Source organism: Castor canadensis, chromosome 2 (genome assembly GCF_047511655.1).
Source record: "Castor canadensis chromosome 2, mCasCan1.hap1v2, whole genome shotgun sequence".
In the NCBI taxonomy this organism is placed as follows: Eukaryota; Metazoa; Chordata; class Mammalia; order Rodentia; family Castoridae; genus Castor; species Castor canadensis.
Window position 1 is genome coordinate 134,090,637 of NC_133387.1, and position 20,598 is coordinate 134,111,234.

General features: G+C 37.8%; 1 protein-coding gene across 10 annotated transcripts in view; it reads right to left on the reverse strand.

Moving 5' to 3' along the window:
* Tp53bp1 (tumor protein p53 binding protein 1) overlaps positions 1-20,598 on the reverse strand; it is a 100,468-nt gene that overhangs the window by 27,420 nt on the left and 52,450 nt on the right. For 7 of the 10 annotated variants that reach the window (XM_074065794.1, XM_074065795.1, XM_074065793.1 and 4 more), the window contains 4 exons: positions 17,947-18,066; positions 16,977-17,180; positions 13,930-13,987; positions 11,173-11,265 (listed from right to left, as the gene is read on the reverse strand). In XM_074065794.1, the coding sequence (XP_073921895.1) occupies positions 11,173-11,265; positions 13,930-13,987; positions 16,977-17,180; positions 17,947-18,066 (475 nt within the window). Of the gene's footprint in view, positions 1-11,172; positions 11,266-13,929; positions 13,988-16,976; positions 17,181-17,356; positions 17,496-17,946; positions 18,067-20,598 lie in introns of those variants that run through there. The other 3 variants (XM_074065798.1, XM_074065797.1, XM_074065801.1) reach the window with 2 other exon arrangements.

Genomic DNA, 20,598 nt, shown 5'->3' on the forward strand with positions numbered 1-20,598 from the left:
GAGGCACGTGAGTAGCTCCTGCCCCTTGACAAAGCTTATGATGAACATGTATGCAACAGTGCTGAGCACGGCAGATATGCAATCAGTATTAGCTGCACAAGACAGAACAATTATTAGAGAAACTCAATTCACCTTCTATATGAACTGAGTACTCACGTTTGAACTTTACAACATCTAATGTATCAATGGCTAAGCAATAATGAAGGTGAGTGAAAGCCAAAAGGGGCAGGACTCAATTAATGATTTTCAGAATTCATTTGTCCTTGTTTCTCACCCTTACACAAGCTTACACATTTTACCTCATGCTACTGAATGTATGTTTGAGCCCACTCAAAACTCATGAATTAAATCCTAACTCCCAAGGTGATGGTATTAAGATACAGGGCCTTTGGGAGGCTATTAGGTCATGAGGGTTGCCTTCATGAAAAGGGTTCATACCCTTATAAGAGAGACCTCAGAAAGCTCCCTCACAGGAAGCAGGCCCTCTACCAATACCAAATCTGCCAGCATTTTGATCTAACATTTTCCAGACATCATAAATGTAAGAAATAATTCCCTGTTGTTCATAAGCCACCCAGTCTATGGCAGTTTGTTAGAACAGCCCAAACAGACTAAGATACCTCAGAAATTGTTATTCAGGGCAGAACCTCCAAATGGAAATCTGAATAGAATTTCACTTCTGTTTTATGTTGAACTTTGTCTTTTGTTTTTTTGCCTTCCAAAGAGTTAATCAGATCTCCCCACCTTCAAAGACCAAAGGTAACTCATAATAACTAAACAATATTCAGTACATTCCTATCAAACATTAGAATTTTCGTATTTATCATTCTCATGCTAGCATTGGTCGAATGACTATTAAAATTACAGTCACTGGTTTTGGTTGACCGGACTGTGAGATTAAGATTAAATACAGAATAGTATGGAGCCCCTCCCTCCCAAAAAAGCCTTAATTGCAACATATACTATCAAAAATGTTGCCTTACTCCTACAAAGTTCATAAATCTTTGCACATAAAGCATTGAGAAAAATATACCATAAAAATGTACATTAATGTCTTAAGAAACAATTTTTAAAAAAGGAATCCCTAGTGTCAGAAACGAATTTTAGAAGCAGAGAAATCCAATAAATTATAAGAAATGCCAGGGCTGGTGTTATACCTCAGTGAGAGAGCACTTGCCTACTAGCACATGTGAGGTCCTGGATTTGATCTTCAGCATCCAAAAAAAAAAAACAAGCACCTCACTTCTTCATTAGTTTCAGCTACTCAACTCTAGTCACAATCAGATTTACCACCAGGCACCAGTGACTCATGCCTATAATCCTAGCTTCTCAAGAGACAGAGATCAGGAGGATCACAATTCGAAGCCAGCCTGGGCAAATAGTAGAGATCCTGTCTCAAAAATACCTACCACAAAAAGGGCAGGTGAAGTGGCTCAAGATGCAGCCCCAGTGTCCCAAAAAAAAAAAAAAAAAAAAATTACCAACTAATGCAATAAAAAGAAATTTTAGCAGAAAAGGAAAAGATAAAATTTAATCCAAAGTGGAAAGAGGAAGAATAAATCAAGCTTCTAGCCATTTAATTCTGAGTTTAGGTCTATTTATGGAGCAACTGGAATCAGGTCCAACTCATTCCCCATGACCTATTTTACCAACCTCAGTATCACCAACATGTTGGCTTTTCTATTTTAAGATACTCTAATAAAAAAGGCCACAATGTTACCAATAAATTTAATAATAGCTGAGCCCTTTGTAACAGCACTTTTAAAATCACAGAAGTGTTACTTCACCTAACTAGCTTTTTTTTTTTTTTTTTTTCAGTACTGGGACTTGAACTCAGGGTCTACACCTTGAGAAACTCCACCAGACCCTTTTTGTGATGGACTTTTTTGAGATAGGGTCTTGTGAATAACTTGCCTAGCCTCACTTTGAACCACAACCACAATTCCCCTGAGTAGCTAGGATTACAGGTGTAAGCCACCTATGTCTGGCTTTTGTGATATAAGAGATCCTAATTTCCTTAGAATCTAGGCCATTGGATTTCCAAGAATACCAAAAAGCTCCCACTTAATAATCAGAATGCCCAGATAAAAGCACTTTGAAAGATATTTCTTCTAAATATTTCTGTCAAAAAAGGACATAAAAAGTAAAATATGCTACTAATACCACTATTAGGGATATACTTCTTTACAAAACAGTATTATACTGTCTAATTACAATATCACTGAATTCTAAAGATGAAATATACTGCTTCATAATGAAAATACAAGCTTATTTTCAGTGCCATTCCTGTACTAAATTTAAGAATCAGGACTGAAGGCATGGCTCAACTTTTAGAGCACTTGCCTAGCAAGCTTTAAGCCCTGAGGTCAAGGAAGGGAAGGGAGGGGGAAATAAAGAGAGGGAAAGAGAGAAGGGAGGGAGTGCAGAAGGCAGGCAGTGTTCTGCATCTGTAATTCCAGCACTCCCAAAACTGAGATGGGAGGATCAAGAGTCTGTTGTTGTATTCCTCCCTCCCACCCTCCCACTTTGATTTGCCTTAAAGGTTTGAGTGTTTGAGACCAGCCTGAGCTACATAGCAAGACCCTGTCTCAAAAAAATAAGAATCATATATTACAAACAATTTATTCTAATAACTCAATTTCTCCCCTGCTTTCAGGCTATTCTAAGATATTATAAAGAAGTTATGTAAAAATCAATTCCATCAAGTATGAAAAACTTTAAATTTGGAATGTAAAGCAAATCTTATTTTTGCCCTATGAAAGTAAGTGCAAATAAAAGTCTGTTAAAAGCAAACATTATTTGTAAAACAAAATCTTAGAAAAATAAATCACAGAAATATGAAATATGTTAAATTTGTGAAAATGGAATCATTTCAAATTGACAGAACGAGAAGGTAAAGACAAAAACCAGAACCTATAAAAAATTTCGTATCATTTGCAGGTAAATGGATGGAACTGGAGAACATCATCCTGAGCAAGGTTAGCCAAGGCCCAGAAGACCAAAAATCGTATGTTCTCCCTCATGTGTGGACATTAGATCAAGGGCAAACACAACAAGGGGATTGGACTTTGATCACATGATGAGGCGAGAGCACACAAGGGAAGTATGAGGATAGGCAAGAAATCCATAAAAAACAAGACAGCATCTGATGTCCTCAATGCAAAGGAACTAATGCAGAAACTTTAAAGCAACAGAGGCCAACAGGAGAAGGGGACCAGGAACTAGAGAAAAGGTTAGTTCAAGACGAATTAAGAATTCCAAGATAGCGGATAGAGGTAGGAAGCAGAAATCGAGCCTCCTATGGTGAAATCTTGGAGAGACACTGGAGACACACTTTGCAGGCATAATCACTGAGAAGAGGCATAACTTTGACTCCTCCACATCTCCAGCCGGCGCAAAGAATCTCCACTTCACGTTAAACGGAGAACCGAGGAGGCCCCCGGGGCCGCCAGTGGCCGGCGCCCATTCGGCTTGGGAAGACGCGGACCAGGTGAGCTTTGCGGTACCACGGTAGCCCCACAGACAAGCCTGGGCCAGAGCAGCATAGCCCCCTGGACAGACTGACCTCCACCCGGGGAAAAAAGAGAAACTGAGTAATAAGCAATAAGAACAGTTAAGACACGCTGGAAAGAGGGTGGGGCGCCCTGAGCGCTGAAGATTGGGGGAAGGGAATCCTTCCCGTGACTGTAAATAAACGAGCCGGGTGGGCCGGAGAGGCTCTGGAGGGAGCGGGGTGCGAGCCCAGCAACCAGGAGCGGGAAGCTTGTGAGAGTGGCTGAGGGAGGGAAAACTCCACAGGAGAGGAGGGAAGACCCACTTCCCACGTGAACTGTAAATAAACACGCAGGCCTGACAACGCCGGTGCAGTGTCACCTTTCCCAGTGCTTTGAAAGGGAAAAGCTTGTAGTAGAGGCTCCCACACAGGAGAACTCTTAACAAACAAAGCCTGTGGGACCAGGTGAGTGCTAGCTCACCCCAGAGATCTGCATAAATAACACCGCCAGCTATAGCAGGCTGAGAGCAGCAGGCAGGCAAGCCACAGTTGCAGATACCACTCTCAGAACTGCCTCCAGACGCTTTTTTTTCTTTTTCTCCCTACCTTTGATGAGAGAACAACCGAATTACACCTGGAAGCCGAAAAACTTACTGAAACTGTATTGCATTTGAACTGGGGACACTTGGTGGGGCTTTTTTTTTTTTTTCTTCTGTGTGTGTGTGAGTGTAGTTTTGTTCTACTTTATGCATCCCCTTTGATGAGACAACTACAGAACAACATCTGAGGCACCAACTCCAGGACTGGAGATTGAGACAGACATCCAAATTATTAAGACTGAAATTGCATTGTATATAAACTTGGAAGTTTTTTGGTTTTTTTTTTTTTAATTTTCTATTTTCCATTTTATTTTAATTTATTTTTATAAATAGATATTACTTTCATATACTTATTTTTTATTTTTTTTATCTTTGATTTTCAATCCTCTCTCTGTCTCTCTAATGTCTGTTCAGCTTACTGTCGATTAGTACACTAACACTCCCTGTTTATACCTTTGAAACTCTCTTGTCTGATACCTTGTTCTGCTTTCTCCCTCTTGTCTGTATATTTGTTTTCCCCTTTTCTTTAACTTCTTGCTTTCCATCTCAGCTCACTCTTCCATTCTCAATATTACCATTGTTATTATTACAAGCTAGAAAATACTTAATTACACACAGTACAAGGACAGTAACAACACCAAAGACAATGACAGGAAGACAGAAAAAACAAGGAAACCAGTTTCCCCACAGCAAAAAATTAGTACAGGAACCAGAGGGGAATGAAGAGAACAGAAACTCAGATCCAGACTCCAACAAAATGAAGATAAACTATGCCAAAGGACCCAATGAAGCCCACAAGAATAATTTAAAAGAAGATATACTACAAGTACTCAATGAGAATTTTATAGAGATGATACTGGATAGGGTCAACCAAAATGTACAGGAGACACTCAAGAAATTCCAAGACAATAAAAATAGAGAATTTGAAAAAGCAAAAGAAGAAATAAAGGAAACCATAGAAGCACTGTATAAACACCAAAGTGAAAGAGAGAACACAATGAATAAATGGATAAATGAACTCAGGACAAAAATAAACAACAATAAAGAAGAAAACAGCCAGGATATGGAAAACCTCAGAAAAAAGAACGAAACAGAACTGCAAAACAAAACGGAAGGCCAATCCAGCAGAATAGAACAAACAGAAGACAGAATCTCAGAACTTGAAGATGAAATGGTAATTAAAGGAAAAACTGAAGAACTATTAATTAAACAACTCAAGACCTGTGAAAAGAAAATGCAAGAACTCACTGACTCCATCAAAAGACCAAACTCGAGAATCATGGGCATCGAAGAAGGAGAAGAGTTGCAAGCGACGGGAATGCGTAATATATTCAACAAAATAATAACGGAAAATTTCCCAAATCTAGAGAAAGATATTCCCATACAAATGCAAGAGGCCTCCAGGACACCAAACAGACCAGATCAAAATAGAACTACTCCACGACATATCATCATTAAAACAACAAGTTCAGAAACTAAGGAAAGAATATTGAAGGCTGTAAGAGAGAAAAAACAAGTAACATACAAAGGTAAACCCATCAAAATCACAGCAGACTTCTCAACAGAAACATTAAAAGCAAGAAGAGCGTGGGGTGAGATCTTCCGGGCACTGAATGAAAATAACTTCAACCCCAGGATACTCTACCCAGCAAAGCTATCATTCAAAATAGATGGAGCAATAAAAGTCTTCCATGATAAGCAGAAACTAAAACAATATGTGACCACAAAGCCACCATTACAAAAGATTCTGCAAGGGATCCTGCACACAGAAAGTGACACCCAACTTAACCATGAAAAGGCAGGCAGCACCAAACCACAGGATAAGAAAAAGCAAGACAGTAGAGAGTAACATCAAGTTAGGTACACACAATCAAACCTTCAAACAACTAAGATAACTAAATGGCAGGAATCACCACATACCTATCAGTACTAACACTTAATGTTAATGGACTTAATTCACCCATCAAAAGACGCCGTTTGACAAAATGGATTAAAAAAGAAGATCCAACAATTTGTTGCTTACAGGAGACTCATCTCACCAATAGAAATAAGCATATGCTTAGGATGAAAGGCTGGAAGAAGATTTACCAAGCCAATGGCCCCCGAAAACAAGCAGGAGTAGCAATACTTATCTCTGACAAAGTAGACTTCAAACCTACATTGATCAAACGAGATAAAGAAGGACATTCCATACTAATAAAAGGGGAAATAGACCAAAAGGAAATAATAATCATCAATCTGTATGCACCCAATGTCAACGCACCCAATTTCATCAAACATACCCTGAAAGACCTAAAAGCATATATAAACGCCAACACAGTGGTTGTGGGAGACTTTAACACTCCATTAGCATCAATAGATAGGTCATCCAAACAAAAACTCAATAAAGAAGTCCAAGATCTAAAATATGCAATAGATCAAGTGGACCTAGTAGATGTCTACAGAACATTTCATCCAACCTCTACACAATATACATTCTTCTCAGCAGCCCATGGAACCTTCTCCAAAATAGATCATATCTTAGGGCACAAAGCAAGCCTCAGCAAATATAAGAAAATAGAAATAATACCATGCATACTATCTGACCACAATGCAGTAAAAGTAGAGCTCAACAACAAAAGTAAAGACAAAAAAACATGCAAACAGCTGGAAACTAAATAACTCATTACATAATGAAGAATGGATCATCGATGCAATAAAAGAGGAAATTAAAAAGTTCCTAGAAGTCAATGAAAATGAAAACACAACCTACCGGAACCTATGGGACACAGCTAAGGCAGTCTTGAGAAGAAAGTTTATAGCCATGAGTGCATATATTAAAAAGATTGAAAGATCCCAAATCAATGACCTAATGATACATCTCAAACTCCTAGAAAAACAAGAACAAGCAAATCCCAAAACAAATAGAAGGAGAGAAATAATAAAAATAAGAGCTGAAATCAACGAAATAGAAACCAAAAAAACCATACAAAGAATTAGTGAAACAAAAAGTTGGTTCTTTGAAAAAATAAACAAGATCGATAGACCCCTGGCAACCCTGACTAAAATGAGGAGAGAAAAAACCCAAATTAGTAGAATTAGGAATGCAAAAGGGGAGATAACAACAAACACCATGGAAGTCCAGGAAATCATCAGAGACTACTTCCAGAACCTATATTCAAATAAATTTGAAAATCTAAAAGAAATGGACAGATTTCTAGATACATATGATCATCCAAAACTGAACCAAGAGGAAATTAATCACCTGAATAGACCTATAACACAAAATGAAATTGAAGCAGCAATCAAGAGTCTCCCCAAAAAGAAAAGTCCAGGACCTGATGGATTCTCTGCTTTAAAGAAGAACTGATACCAACCCTCCTTAAACTGTTCCATGAAATAGAAAGGGAAGGAAAACTGCCAAACACATTTTATGAAGCCAGTATTACACTTATCCCAAAACCAGGCAAAGACACCTCCAAAAAGGAAAACTATAGGCCAATCTCCTTAATGAACATTGATGCAAAAATCCTCAACAAAATAATGGCAAATCGAATTCAGCAACACATCAGAAAGATTATTCACCACGACCAGGTAGGCTTCATCCCAGGGATGCAGGGGTGGTTCAACATACGAAAATCAATAAACGTAATAAACCACATTAACAGAAGCAAAGACAAAAACCACTTGATCATCTCAATAGATGCAGAAAAAGCCTTTGATAAGATCCAACATCATTTCATGATAAAAGCTCTAAGAAAACTAGGAATAGAAGGAAAGTTCCTCAACATTATAAAAGCTATATATGACAAACCTACAGCCAGCATTATACTTAATGGAGAAAAATTAAAACCATTCCCTCTAAAATCAGGAACCAGACAAGGATGCCCACTATCTCCACTCCTATTCAACATAGTACTGGAATTCCTGGCCAGAGCAATTAGGCAAGAAGAAGGAATAAAAGGAATACAAATAGGTAAAGAAACTGTCAAAATATCCCTATTTGCAGACGACATGATCCTATACCTTAAAGACCCAAAAAACTCTACTCAGAAGCTTCTAGACATCATCAATAGCTATAGCAAGGTAGCAGGATATAAAATCAACATAGAAAAATCATTAGCATTTCTATACACTAACAATGAGCAAACGGAAAAAGAATGTATGAAAACAATTCCATTTACGATAGCCTCAAACAAAATCAAATACCTAGGTGTAAACCTAACAAAAGATGTGAAAGACCTCTATAAGGAAAACTATACACTTCTGAAGAAAGAGATTGAGGAAGACTATAGAAAGTGGAGAGATCTCCCATGCTCATGGATTGGTAGAATCAACATAGTAAAAATGTCGATACTCCCAAAAGTAATCTACATGTTTAATGCAATTCCCATCAAAATTCCAACGACATTCATTAAAGAGATTGAAAAATCTACTGTTAAATTTATATGGAAACACAAGAGGCCACGAATAGCCAAGGCAATACTCAGTCAAAAGAACAATGCAGGAGGTATCACAATGCCTGACTTCAAACTATATTATAAAGCAGTAACAATAAAAACAGCATGGTACTGGCACAAAAACAGACATGAAGACCAGTGGAACAGAATAGAGGATCCAGATATGAAGCCACACAACTATGAGCAAACTTATCTTTGACAAAGGAGCTAAAAATATACAGTGGAGAAATAGCAGCCTCTTCAACAAAAACTGCTGGGAAAACTGGTTAGCAGTCTGCAAAAAACTGAAACTAGATCCATGTATATCACCCTATACCAAGATTAACTCAAAATGGATCAAGGATCTTAATATCAGACCCCAAACTCTTAAGTTGATACAAGAAAGAGTAGGAAATACTCTGGAGTTAGTAGGTATAGGTAAGAACTTTCTCAATGAAACCCCAGCAGCACAGCAACTAAGAGATAGCATAGATAAATGGGACCTCATAAAACTAAAAAGCTTCTGTTCATCAAAAGAAATGGTCTCTAAACTGAAGAGAACACCCACAGAGTGGGAGAAAATATTTGCCAATTATACATCAGACAAAGGACTGATAACCAGAATATACAGGGAACTTAAAAAACTAAATTCTCCCAAAACTAATGAACCAATAAAGAAATGGGCATGTGAACTAAACAGAACTTTCTCAAAAGAAGAAATTCAAATGGCCAGAAAACACATGAAAAAATGCTCACCATCTCTAGCAATAAAGGAAATGCAAATTAAAACCACACTAAGATTCCACCTCACCCCTGTTAGAATAGCCATCATCAGCAACACCACCACCAACAGGTGTTGGCGAGGATGCGGGGAAAAAGGAACCCTCTTACACTGTTGGTGGGAATGTAGACTAGTACAACCACTCTGGAAAAAAATTTGGAGGCTACTTAAAAAGCTGGACATCGATCTACCATTTGATCCAGCAATACCACTCTTGGGGATATACCCAAAAGACTGTTACTCCAGAGGCACCTGCACATCCATGTTTATTGCGGCACTATTCACAATAGCCAAGTTATGGAAACAGCCAAGATGCCCCACCACTGACAAATGGATTAAGAAAATGTGGTATCTATACACAATGGAATTTTATGCAGCCATGAAGAAGAACGAAATGTTATCATTCGCTGGTAAATGGATGGAATTGGAGAACATCATTCTGAGTGAGGTTAGCCTGGCCCAAAAGACCAAAAATCATATGTTCTCCCTCATATGTGGACATTAGATCAAGGGCAAACACAACAAGGGGATTGGACTATGAGCACATGATAAAAGAGAGAGCACACAAGGGAGGGGTGAGGATAGGTAAGACACCTAAAAAACTAGCTAGCATTTGTTGCCCTTAACGCAGAGAAACTAAAGCAGATACCTTAAAGCAACTGAGGCCAATAGGAAAAGGGGACCAGGAACTAGAGAAAAGGTTAGATCAAAAAGAATTAACCTAGAAGGTAACACCCACGCACAGGAAATCAATGTGAGTCAATGCCCTGTATAGCTATCCTTATCTCAACCAGCAAAACCCCTTGTTCCTTCCTATTATTGCTTATACTCTCTCTACAACAAAATTAGAGATAAGGGCAAAATAGTTTCTGCTGGGTATTGAGGGGGGGGAGCGGGAGGGGGTGAAGTGGGTGGTAAGGGAGGGGGTGGGGGCAGGGGGGAGAAATGAACCAATCCTTGTATGCACATATGAATAATAAAAGAAAAATGAAAAAAAAAAAAAAAGACGAATTAATTTAGAATGTAACACATATGTACAGGAAAGCAATGCGAGTAAACTCCCTGTATAGCTATCCTTATCTCAACTAGCAAAAACCCTTGGTCCTTCCTATTATTGCTTATACTCTCTCTTCAACAAAATTAGAGATAAGGGCAAAATAGTTTCTGCCTGGTAGCAAGGGGGTAAGGAGGGAGAGGGAGGGGGAGGGGGAAAAGGGGAAGGGGTGGGGAGAAGAAGGGAGAAATGACCCAAACATTGTATGCACATATGAATAAAAGAAATAATGAAGGAAAGTGATCACCATATTCTCAAACGACGACTTCGAACAAGAACAGCCAAATAAATCACTTCTGGAGAATGTTTTACTGTAAATTTTATATTCATTGTCATTGTACCTTGCATCTTTTTAAAGATAATCGTATATACTGTAATGCATTACATCCCTCTGTATAGAGAGTTTTATACATGGTATAATTTTAATCCAATAAATAAATCAACAGTCAATTGTATACTTAAAAAAAATATTTTTTTCATAAAATACCTTATGACATCTCATTTATTAATCCATCTGCAATATGTAATAGTCCCTCAGGTTAAAAGTTAAACTCACTAGCCACCTTCTAAGCATATCAGTCTCATAAAAATTAAATTCAACGGCCAGGCATGGTGGCACACACCTGTAGTTCCAACTACTCATGAGGCTGAGGCAGAATTATTGCTTAAGCCCAGAAGCTTGAGGCCAGACTGGGGAACACAGCAAAATCCCATCTCAAAAAAACAAAAAGCCCAAGTTCACAAAACAGTAGCCATACACACTAGGTTTTAGTATCAACCATTTAATCAATCAATGTAGCCCAGTGTACTGTGAAAATGATGCTTACCTAATGGGTGCAGCAGGAAGATCCTCACCTCGAGCCTCATCCTCTTGCTGGGCTTCACAGATGCAGCTAAACACAGGCATGGTCTTCTGGGGACTAAGATAATACATTAAAGCAATATGTCACGTTAAAAGCAAAAGCACCTCTGGAATTTATCTTTTTAGGCAAAGAGGAAATCCTTTCTCCTCATCCCAAACTCCAAACCACCTTACACCAAAATGCAAGTTCTTCATCATATATGTTTCAAATTAATACAATAAAAAACTTTCAAGGAAGAATCACTGGAAAAAAGGTAGACAGAGAACTATATTAAATACTGTAAGAATGTAATCAGCAGAATATAGAACACAATCAGCAGAATGCAGAAAACAATATTCAACAGATAATTTGCAAGAGGGGACAAAAAAGACTTAATAGACACATCAATCAATGCAATGTGGAGTCTTAATTCTTTCTTATAAGCTAAAAAAATTATAGTTAAGAGAAATACGAATCCTGAATATTTCATGACATTAAGGAATCAGTATCTACCTACCCACCTATCTATTGATCTATGTATTTATTTATTTAGAGGTGCTGGGGATTGAGCCCAGGGCTTTGCACATGCTAGTGCTTTATCACTGAGCTATACTTCCCCAGCCCAAAATGGAACCTAGGCTAGTCTCGAGCTCATGACCTTCCTGCCTCAACCTCTTCACCTTACTGTTTACTGGTGTGAGCGACAACTGACCAATTTTCAAAAGTAAGATAATGTAATTTGGTTATCTTTTAAAATAAGAATCCTTAACTTTTAAAGATAGCATTGAAATATTTACACATGATATAATCCTGGAACTATCTTCAAAATAATCCAGTGGGAATAAACTGGCAGAGTGGCTCAAGCAGCAGAGCACCTACCTAGCAAGCATGAGGTACTGAGTTCAAACCCCAGTACCACCAAAATAAATAAACAGCCAGTGCAGAAAGCAGTGCTGTTAAGTTTTTATAAATGAACGAAGACTAACCATTTAAAACATGGTGATTGGGGTGAGCACATGCCTAGCAAGCTGGAGGCCCCTGAGTTCAAACTCTATGACTAACAACAAAAAAATGGTGGTCCATTATACTATCCTGTGCTTTTATATATACTTGAATCCTTCCACAGTAAAATGAGAAAGAAGGTGACTCCAAGCAATCTGAACAGCCTATTTATAGACAACAATTGCTAAATGCAAAAGAAGCAATGATCATTTACAATACCCTAACAAATCTTACTTTAAATGCTTTCTTATGCTGCATCCAATGGTAAAATGAATAGTCAAAATTTTTAAAAGATAGATTTTTTTTTTTCATTTATTCATATGTGCATACAATGTTTGGGCCACTTCTCCCCCAGGTCCCCACCTTCTCCCCCAACCCCCTTGCTTCCAGGCAGAAACTGTTCTGCCCTCATAAAAGATTCTTATATTCAAAATTTGCTCCACAACAATACCAGTGAATTTAATTTCACCTCACTCTATCAACTACCACCCCAATCCTCTGCAAGTTTTTTCCTCTCTACATTCTACCCTATGGGTTCTGGAAGCTTTGGCTGCATATTCTGTTCCCTCTTAATGTGCACAAAAAAGACAAATGCCAAGTTGTGCTGGGCACACAATTCTGCTAAAGCAAAAATCTTCAGACACAAACTCTATCTTCTTTAATGTGTAAGACTAAATATCATTAAAGGGTCTTCTACTGAGTAAGGACCCTTAGGTACTTATCTTTCAAATTAAATATACAAGAGCCTGGAGAGCAGTTTATCTAAGACATAGTTAAGAACAGATCAAAGGATTTTGAGAGGGGTCAAAAACACAAATGAGGGTCAAATTTAATCCATGGACATATGTTAACTTTAATTTTTTAAAATAGATTTGACCACAGTAAGTTTGCATTCTCAATGGCTGGTTTGTTCTTTTATTTTTTGCTGCTGTATGTTTGGGTTTTTTTTTTTTTTTTTTTTTTCTGGTAGCGCTGGGGTTTGAACTCAAGGCTTCTCTTGCTAGGCAGGAGCTCTACCACTTGAGCCATGACCCATGTAAGTCTGCCTTCTCAAATGACAGCCACTGGCTATAGCTGGCCACCCTTTTAAATGGGACACACATTCAGTAGGTCATTACACTACACTCCAGCAGTCATACACCTAGTCTACTTTATTTATTTACAGTACCTGCTTAAACTCTGATTTACAAATCCTCACCTATACTTCACTAACTGCTACTAGTGTTTTCATGCTGGATGACTCATGCTAGAAACAAATGAAACAATTTTACTCTCACAGCCACCAGATGGCAAAGCTTCACCACCAATACCTAAGTATGGGGTCATATCTTACTGAAAGCTTTACAGCATTCATGACAAAGCAAAAATCACAGCTCAACATAGTAGTTAATTTGGTAAGCAAGTGAGAAAATGGCCTGAGGCTGTGGCTGAGTGTGGGACTGCAGAAGAAACTGTGCAGCATCACTGTTCTTCATTTCCTTACCAATTGCAACAATTACCTTACACCAGTAAGAGAAAAAGAAAAAATGGGCACTCACATGAACACAGAGGAAAGACCTCTACATACCTTAATTTAAGTATAGAAAAAGCTTAGTTGGACTAAAAAGCATTAATAAGAAAGCCTATGATCAATTCAATACATTGCTAAATCCTTTTAGCTGGATTTCATTTTAAGTTTTTTCCACCCATGACCAGGAGCTCTTTATTAAACTCCTCTAAATAGCAACCAGCTCTGGTTACCTGGCAACAGCCTCAGCAACAGCAGTAGATCCATTTTTTCTTTCTCCAGTTGCAGGCTCTGAACAAAAACAAATTCGAGGAGAGAGAAGAGAAACAGAATTCTGTTACTATCACATCTTAAAAACCTTTACCCTGCTCTACTAGTGTTTTCAACAAATAACAAAAAGAAATACATATTAGCAAAACTAATAAGTGAAAATAAAAATGTTTCTTATAATTTAACAGTGTATGTTTTTCTCACTTTGTCCAATTAATTTTCTTTCAATCTTCCTATAGAAAACTAATCTTTTTGGCCAGAAATACAGTATGATGAATTACTAAACAGTAACATTTTTAAATGAAAATTAAACCACCCAAATCACAATTCATCTCTCCCAATGCAAGAAAAAATTAAATTATGTAAAAAAAAATTAAATTAAAAATCATAAAAATTTTAAAACAACTCTCTTAATTAAATACATAGGAAAATACTTTAGGTTGATGTACTAACTTGCAGTACAATTTTAGGAATACTCACAAATAGAAGCAAGTTCTTCCCAAAGCACTTTAAGATGGATATTTGAAATACAAGACACATTTCCAAGAAATAACCAGCAGTAACGATTTAAGGATAGTACTGAAAAGAATACCGTATTTTCATAGCAATGTCACTAAAAATGTCAAGGGATTAAAATTTGTTCATTTATAATTTATTCCAGTCTTAGAAAAAAATAACCTTTGAATGTTTTTTAAACATTTGTAAAATATTCATGACTCAACATCATCTAAACAGTTCATCAGGCAGGAGGCTGAAGTTCAGTGGTTAAAGCCCCAGTTTGGAAAGAGAAACCTGGTTCCCTCCTAGGCTCCTGAATTTAGCATAAGCCCAGCCTAGGGGTAAACCACTCAGTCATTCCAAATCTGTTTCCTCATGTATAAGAGAAAAAACAAGACAACCCTCAAAGGTCTGTTGTGAGGATGAAATGACATGAGTAAAACTATGGCTACAGTGCCTGACAGTGCATCTTGAGTATTAGGAAAGGCGGTACTATTTATGATGTGGTCATTCACAACATTTAGCTCTATCTAGGTCTTCTCAACTCTCATTTCAGAGCTAATGGTAAAGTTGGATCCAAGCCACCACACATACTCAATCTGTACTCAATCTCTGGTTTGTTTTTTTTGGAGACAGACTCTCACTATACATGGCAGGTTGGCCTGGAACTTGAGATCCTCTTACTTCAGCCTCCCAAGTGCGGGGATTACAAGCTTGCCTCATCATACCAACAATATTCTTTCTCTTTATTCCAGAGAAGATAATGATGGAATCAATCATATAATACTTTTGCTCCTATTGAGATTCTATAATTAAAACTGATAAATCTATTTCTCAGTAGAAACACAATAGCATAGCAGTTTTGGAACCATACTGCCTGGATTTGAACCTGGGCTACTCCAGCTATTTGATTCTGGGAAAGATGCTCAGCCTTCCTTGTGCCTCAGTTTCCTTATCTGCAAAATGAGGATAACAAGAGGATCCACATCACAGGTTTGTCATGAGATTTAATAAATGTATATGTGAATTGCCTAGTGTATAGGGAGAGCTCAAAATGGTTAGCTAAAATTACTTTCTTTGATCTCAGAGAACAGAAGACCCTCCTCCTCTGTGTGATCCACAGAAGTCCACCTACTCTGTGTGATCTTTGAACACTTCCCCTCTCCCAACACCTTCAGCACCTTGATTCTGCAACTATTTCTCCTATCCCCTCATCTTTAACCTGACCCTCTCTCTTTTGGGTCCTTCTTTTCAGTCAATAAACTTGTTCAGGCCTCTCCCAGCCTAAAAATGACAATCTTTGTGTTTCCCTTTAACTTGCCCTATTTTCTCTTCCTTCCTCACATAAACTATCTAAAGAATCCATTTCCTGCCTCCTCTTCTCTTCCCCATTACTTCTTAATTACTTTTAGTTTAGTTCCCACTCCAACCACTACACTGAAATGGCTATTGCTAAAGTCACAAAATGGATCCTAAATGTCAAATCCAACAAACATTTTCAGATGTGTCAGATCAGACTTCAGACCCTAAGTAATGACACAGTTATTTTCTTGTAATCCTCCCCAAACGCTTCTGTAGCTTCATACTTCTTTCCCTGTTCCTACTCTTTGAATGTTTGTTTATAATCTCTTTTATAGACTTCTTCCTCTCCAATCATCGTAATATTTAGAAACTACCTACTGGAAAAATTATAAGCTTTAGAATTAGAGCTGACTCAAATTTCAGCTCTACATTTTAATCAACTATTGTAACCTTGAGCATGTAGTTTAAAAAGCACTGTTTTCTCATTAATAAAATGGAAATACAGAAGCCTATTTTGGAGCACTATTATGAAAATGAGATCATACAGTATACGTAAAAAGTCAATTATTATTTTTTTCATCCCCTTCCATGTTCAGCTGGCCCCACAGCTTTGTCTATTCAATTCACCTCTCAAATTCATCCTTTCATCTCCATTCCCATTTCCAATAACCCCACTTCTTGACTTTGTTAGGAGAACAGCGTGCACAAAAGCACAGAGTTAACACAGCTGATCCTTTTAAAAAAGCAAATCTGATCATGTAACTTCCCTGCTTAAAATTCTTCAGCTTCTCAGACTGTCGAAAAAGCCCTCTCATAATCTGATTCCTACTTTAAGGTCACTTCCTTGCATCTTCTCTGTATTCCAGCCACACCAAACAATTTGCGATTCATGTGGAAAAGAGTTAACATAAATATAAATCTATAACGTAAGTCCATAATCCTAACTTTTCTACTTTCTTCTAAACTCTTTCTAAATATGAAAAGCAATTACTTAATGTGACACAGGTTTAATACAGAGGTACAAGCATCAGAGAATACCTTCGGTAACATAACAGGAATTAGATGAAAGATGGAAATCTACAAAAGTTGAGACTTTACAAATACACTTATAATTGCAAAAGTATCAGTCATTATAAGCAGAAGATAATTAATACTTCCCAGATGATCTGGAACTACTAGTTACTCAATACTTACATAAAATAAAACTTACTTTCCAGACTAAACTGCAAAGACTCTTCACTCGCCTCTGTCTCAGGACTGACCAGTTTCATTCTTAGACAGAGTTTACCATCCATTTCTGGGACAGTCCCAGAATCCTCTTTTTCACTCCCAAGTATGGGATCATTGGTCTCCACCATGCTTTCAGACATGACATCACTGGTTGCAATGGTGCTTTCTGGATAGTTGCTAATACCTAAAATAAGGGAGGCAGAGAGGAAGAAAGAAAGAACACTAAAATATACAAACAAAAAAAACAGCAATTCAAAGTCATCAATTTGCCTGTTTGGCTCCACCATTCTGCAGTATTGAAGGGGGTTCCTAGGATAGATCCTGTCACAAGTATCAACAACTACGAACTAGTATTGACACCTGGTCTTAAGAGGAGCAACAGGATTCAGTTCCACTTCTGCATCTGGACAAAGGATGCTGCATGAGCCCTCAGCCAACCCACATCTGCCAGCATCAGGCATAGGTAGCAGGAGACTCCAGACGGCATGATTGTTACCTCCCAGCACTGACTAGAGAAAACAAATAGGTTAATGTAGAAGTCTGCTGGCTGCTTCAGGAAGGAGGATCTAAGTTTTCTTGCCCTGTCAAGCAGCAAACTGATTGATTAGCCAGGGTACTGAATAAATACTACTTCTACCATACTCTCATCGCTTCCTTATAAAACACTTCTATATCACTGGCATAGCACTCACATTCTATTACTTGCAAGTAACATAATAAAATCTTTATACTTTTCCTCTTCCTTCCCTCCACCCTTTCTTTCCTTCCTCTCATCACCTTTGGTCTCCTGGAAATAAAATCATAGAATCAAACACCATAGCCCTATTATTCCAAAATAAAAACCAACCACATTAGTCAGGTCCAACTTCTCAGATCTAAAACTACTGCTTCCATAAAGAATGGTATCTCAGAAAGTCTACCTTAAATGTCAGTTTTTTTAATTCACTCACCAATAGGAGTACTATGTCTCTTGGGCTCCAATTTTAGGTGCCCAATAAGAGGTGGTGTTGCGCCAGTCAATGGTGGGATAATATCACCTTCTTTAGGCAAAGTGAAATGAAATGGGGTTTCTGAAACAAACAAACAAACGAAAACAAAATGATAAACAAAAAGCAAACCAACAGAAGTATAAAATGAGCAAAAATGTGGAAAACTGCAAAAAAGTATTTCAATTATTCTTTGCTCCAAAATTTTCATCAGGCCTCAAAACAATTCCCTATTACTGTCTCAGCTCTCTTTATACACATCATCACAATAGAACTGACAAAAAGTGGATGTGACCAGAGAATAGGCAAATAAAACCCAAAGTTTGGAGGGCCTGAGAAACACGGGGTCAACCCTGAGCTCCAAGACAGTACATCTGCGGATACTCAGCAATACAAATGTGGATACTTTCAAGTTGAGACAGTATAATAATTTGGTGCAATGCTAACTGCCTTTGACGTCTACAGGATTCTCCAAACGAAGGTCTGATATTAAGACTTATAAATTTACAGTCTACTCAAAGAGGTGACAGTGGATCTTACAAGTCAAAGGACTTCAAAAAACTCAGTACTTCTAACATAGAAATTCTAAGGATTTCAGGGTCAGCAGTACTGATAAGCACTCTAGTTGTCAAAGTAATAATGTTCATATCTCAGTCTCTGTACAATGGTAAATGCCACATATGCAAGCATCCCCAGTGTACACATATATTTAGTGGCTACTAAATTACTACAAACATAAAAACATTTGTAAGACACAAAACTACCTTTAAGCAACATACCAGTTCCAGTTTCTCGATAGTAAGAATTTGCTGGTTTCCTAACTATTTATCTTTTTTGGGGTGAGCTGGCACCAGTGGCTCATGCCTGTAATCCTAGCTACTTGGGAGGCTGAGATAGGGAGAACCATGGTTCAAAGTCAGCCCAGGCAAATAGTTCTCGACACCTCATCTCCAAAAATAACCAGAGCAAAATGGACTGGAGGTGTAGCTCAAGTGGTAGAGTGCCTGCTTTGCAAGCTTGAAGCCCTGAGTTCAAACCCAGTCCGGTCTAAACAGATAGATTGATAAATAAATAAAATGACAAATGTTTGGGAGAAAATACGAATTCTGCCAGACTTCTTTCTTAAACCTAATACATGAAAACTTGTTATTCCTTTCCTGGAATAACAAGTTTCGAAATAACTATAATCTTGCATACCTAGTCACTACTACTTTGAAATAATTTGCCTCTTTCAGCTTTTTCAACTCTACTTCTATCCTTTCTTATTCTTTAATACCAATCACTTTGATAGTTCTTTTTTTCAATACTGCACACAACAACAACAAAAAACCTCTTATATCTTCAAGAATAAATGAATTTTAGGGCCAGGAAGTTAGGCAAAAAGTTAAGACCACATTTCAATAAATAAGCCAATCATGGTGATATACACTTGTAATCCCAGCTATGTCAGAGACATAGGTAAGAGGTTTGCAGTAAAGAGATAGACCTGGGTAAAAACACAAGACCCTATATGAAAAAAATGACTAAAGCAAAAAAGGGCTGGGGTGTTGCAGGGAGGGCATGGCTCAAGTAGTACAGTGAGTGCCTGCTTTGCAAGTACAAAGCTCTGAGTTCAAACTCCAGTGCCACAGGAGAAAAAAGAACTGCCAAAAATAAAATAATAATAAATTAATTTTGTAACTTGAAAGGATGGAAAGAGAAATAAAGGATGAAAATGTGTATGCTCAGCTAAAAGAGCTCTAAAAAGCAAGAAAGGAATCTTAACAGTGCATCATAATTGGCAAAGACTTCCAACCATAGTTACAGAAAGAAAAAGGTCAGGAACAAGTATGTAAGGATTCATTCTGGCTGGCTCCTTATAAAGCAAGTCCTGTAGGCTAACAAAGAACTTAAAAGAGATGTAGTAACTACAAAAACACAAAGCACTTCACTAAACCTCATGCAGAGGGCTAGAGTCGTAGAGTTCCTGCCTGGCAAATGCAGAGGCCCTGAGTTCAAACCCCAATACCACAAAAAAATTTAAAAAAAAAAAGCTTCAGACCAAAGACATATTTTGTAGAACTTTCATTCCTAGAACAATTAAGAATGAAAGACCTCTGCACTGTTCTCTTGAAAGGAACCATCTCTCAAAACTGATGACCAAGACTTCTGAAAGTCTGTATGAAATGTGTAAGAACATCCTCTTCTATGACATGCCATAACATACAAATATAGTATGTAAGCAGTAATTACAGAAATTATTTTCTTTCCATAGTACTAGGTAAGACTTATTAAAAGTAATTTAGGAGCCAGGCTCCAGTGGCTCACACCTGTAATCCAGCCTACTCAGGAGACAGAGATCAGGAGGATCACAGTTCAAAGCCAGCCCAGGTAAACAGTTCAGGAGACCCTATCTCAAAAATACCAACACAAAACAGTACCAGTGGAATGGCTCAAGTGGTAGAACACCTGCAAACCAAATGTGAGGCCCTAAGTTCAAACCCCAGCGCCACCAAAAAAAAAAAAAAAAAAAAAAAAGGAATTCAGGACCATTTCTAACTGCATCATGATAACCTAATAGAAAATTGAGACTTTTACAAGCACTGGGGAGAGGGCTGGTAGAATCTTCATCCAGTT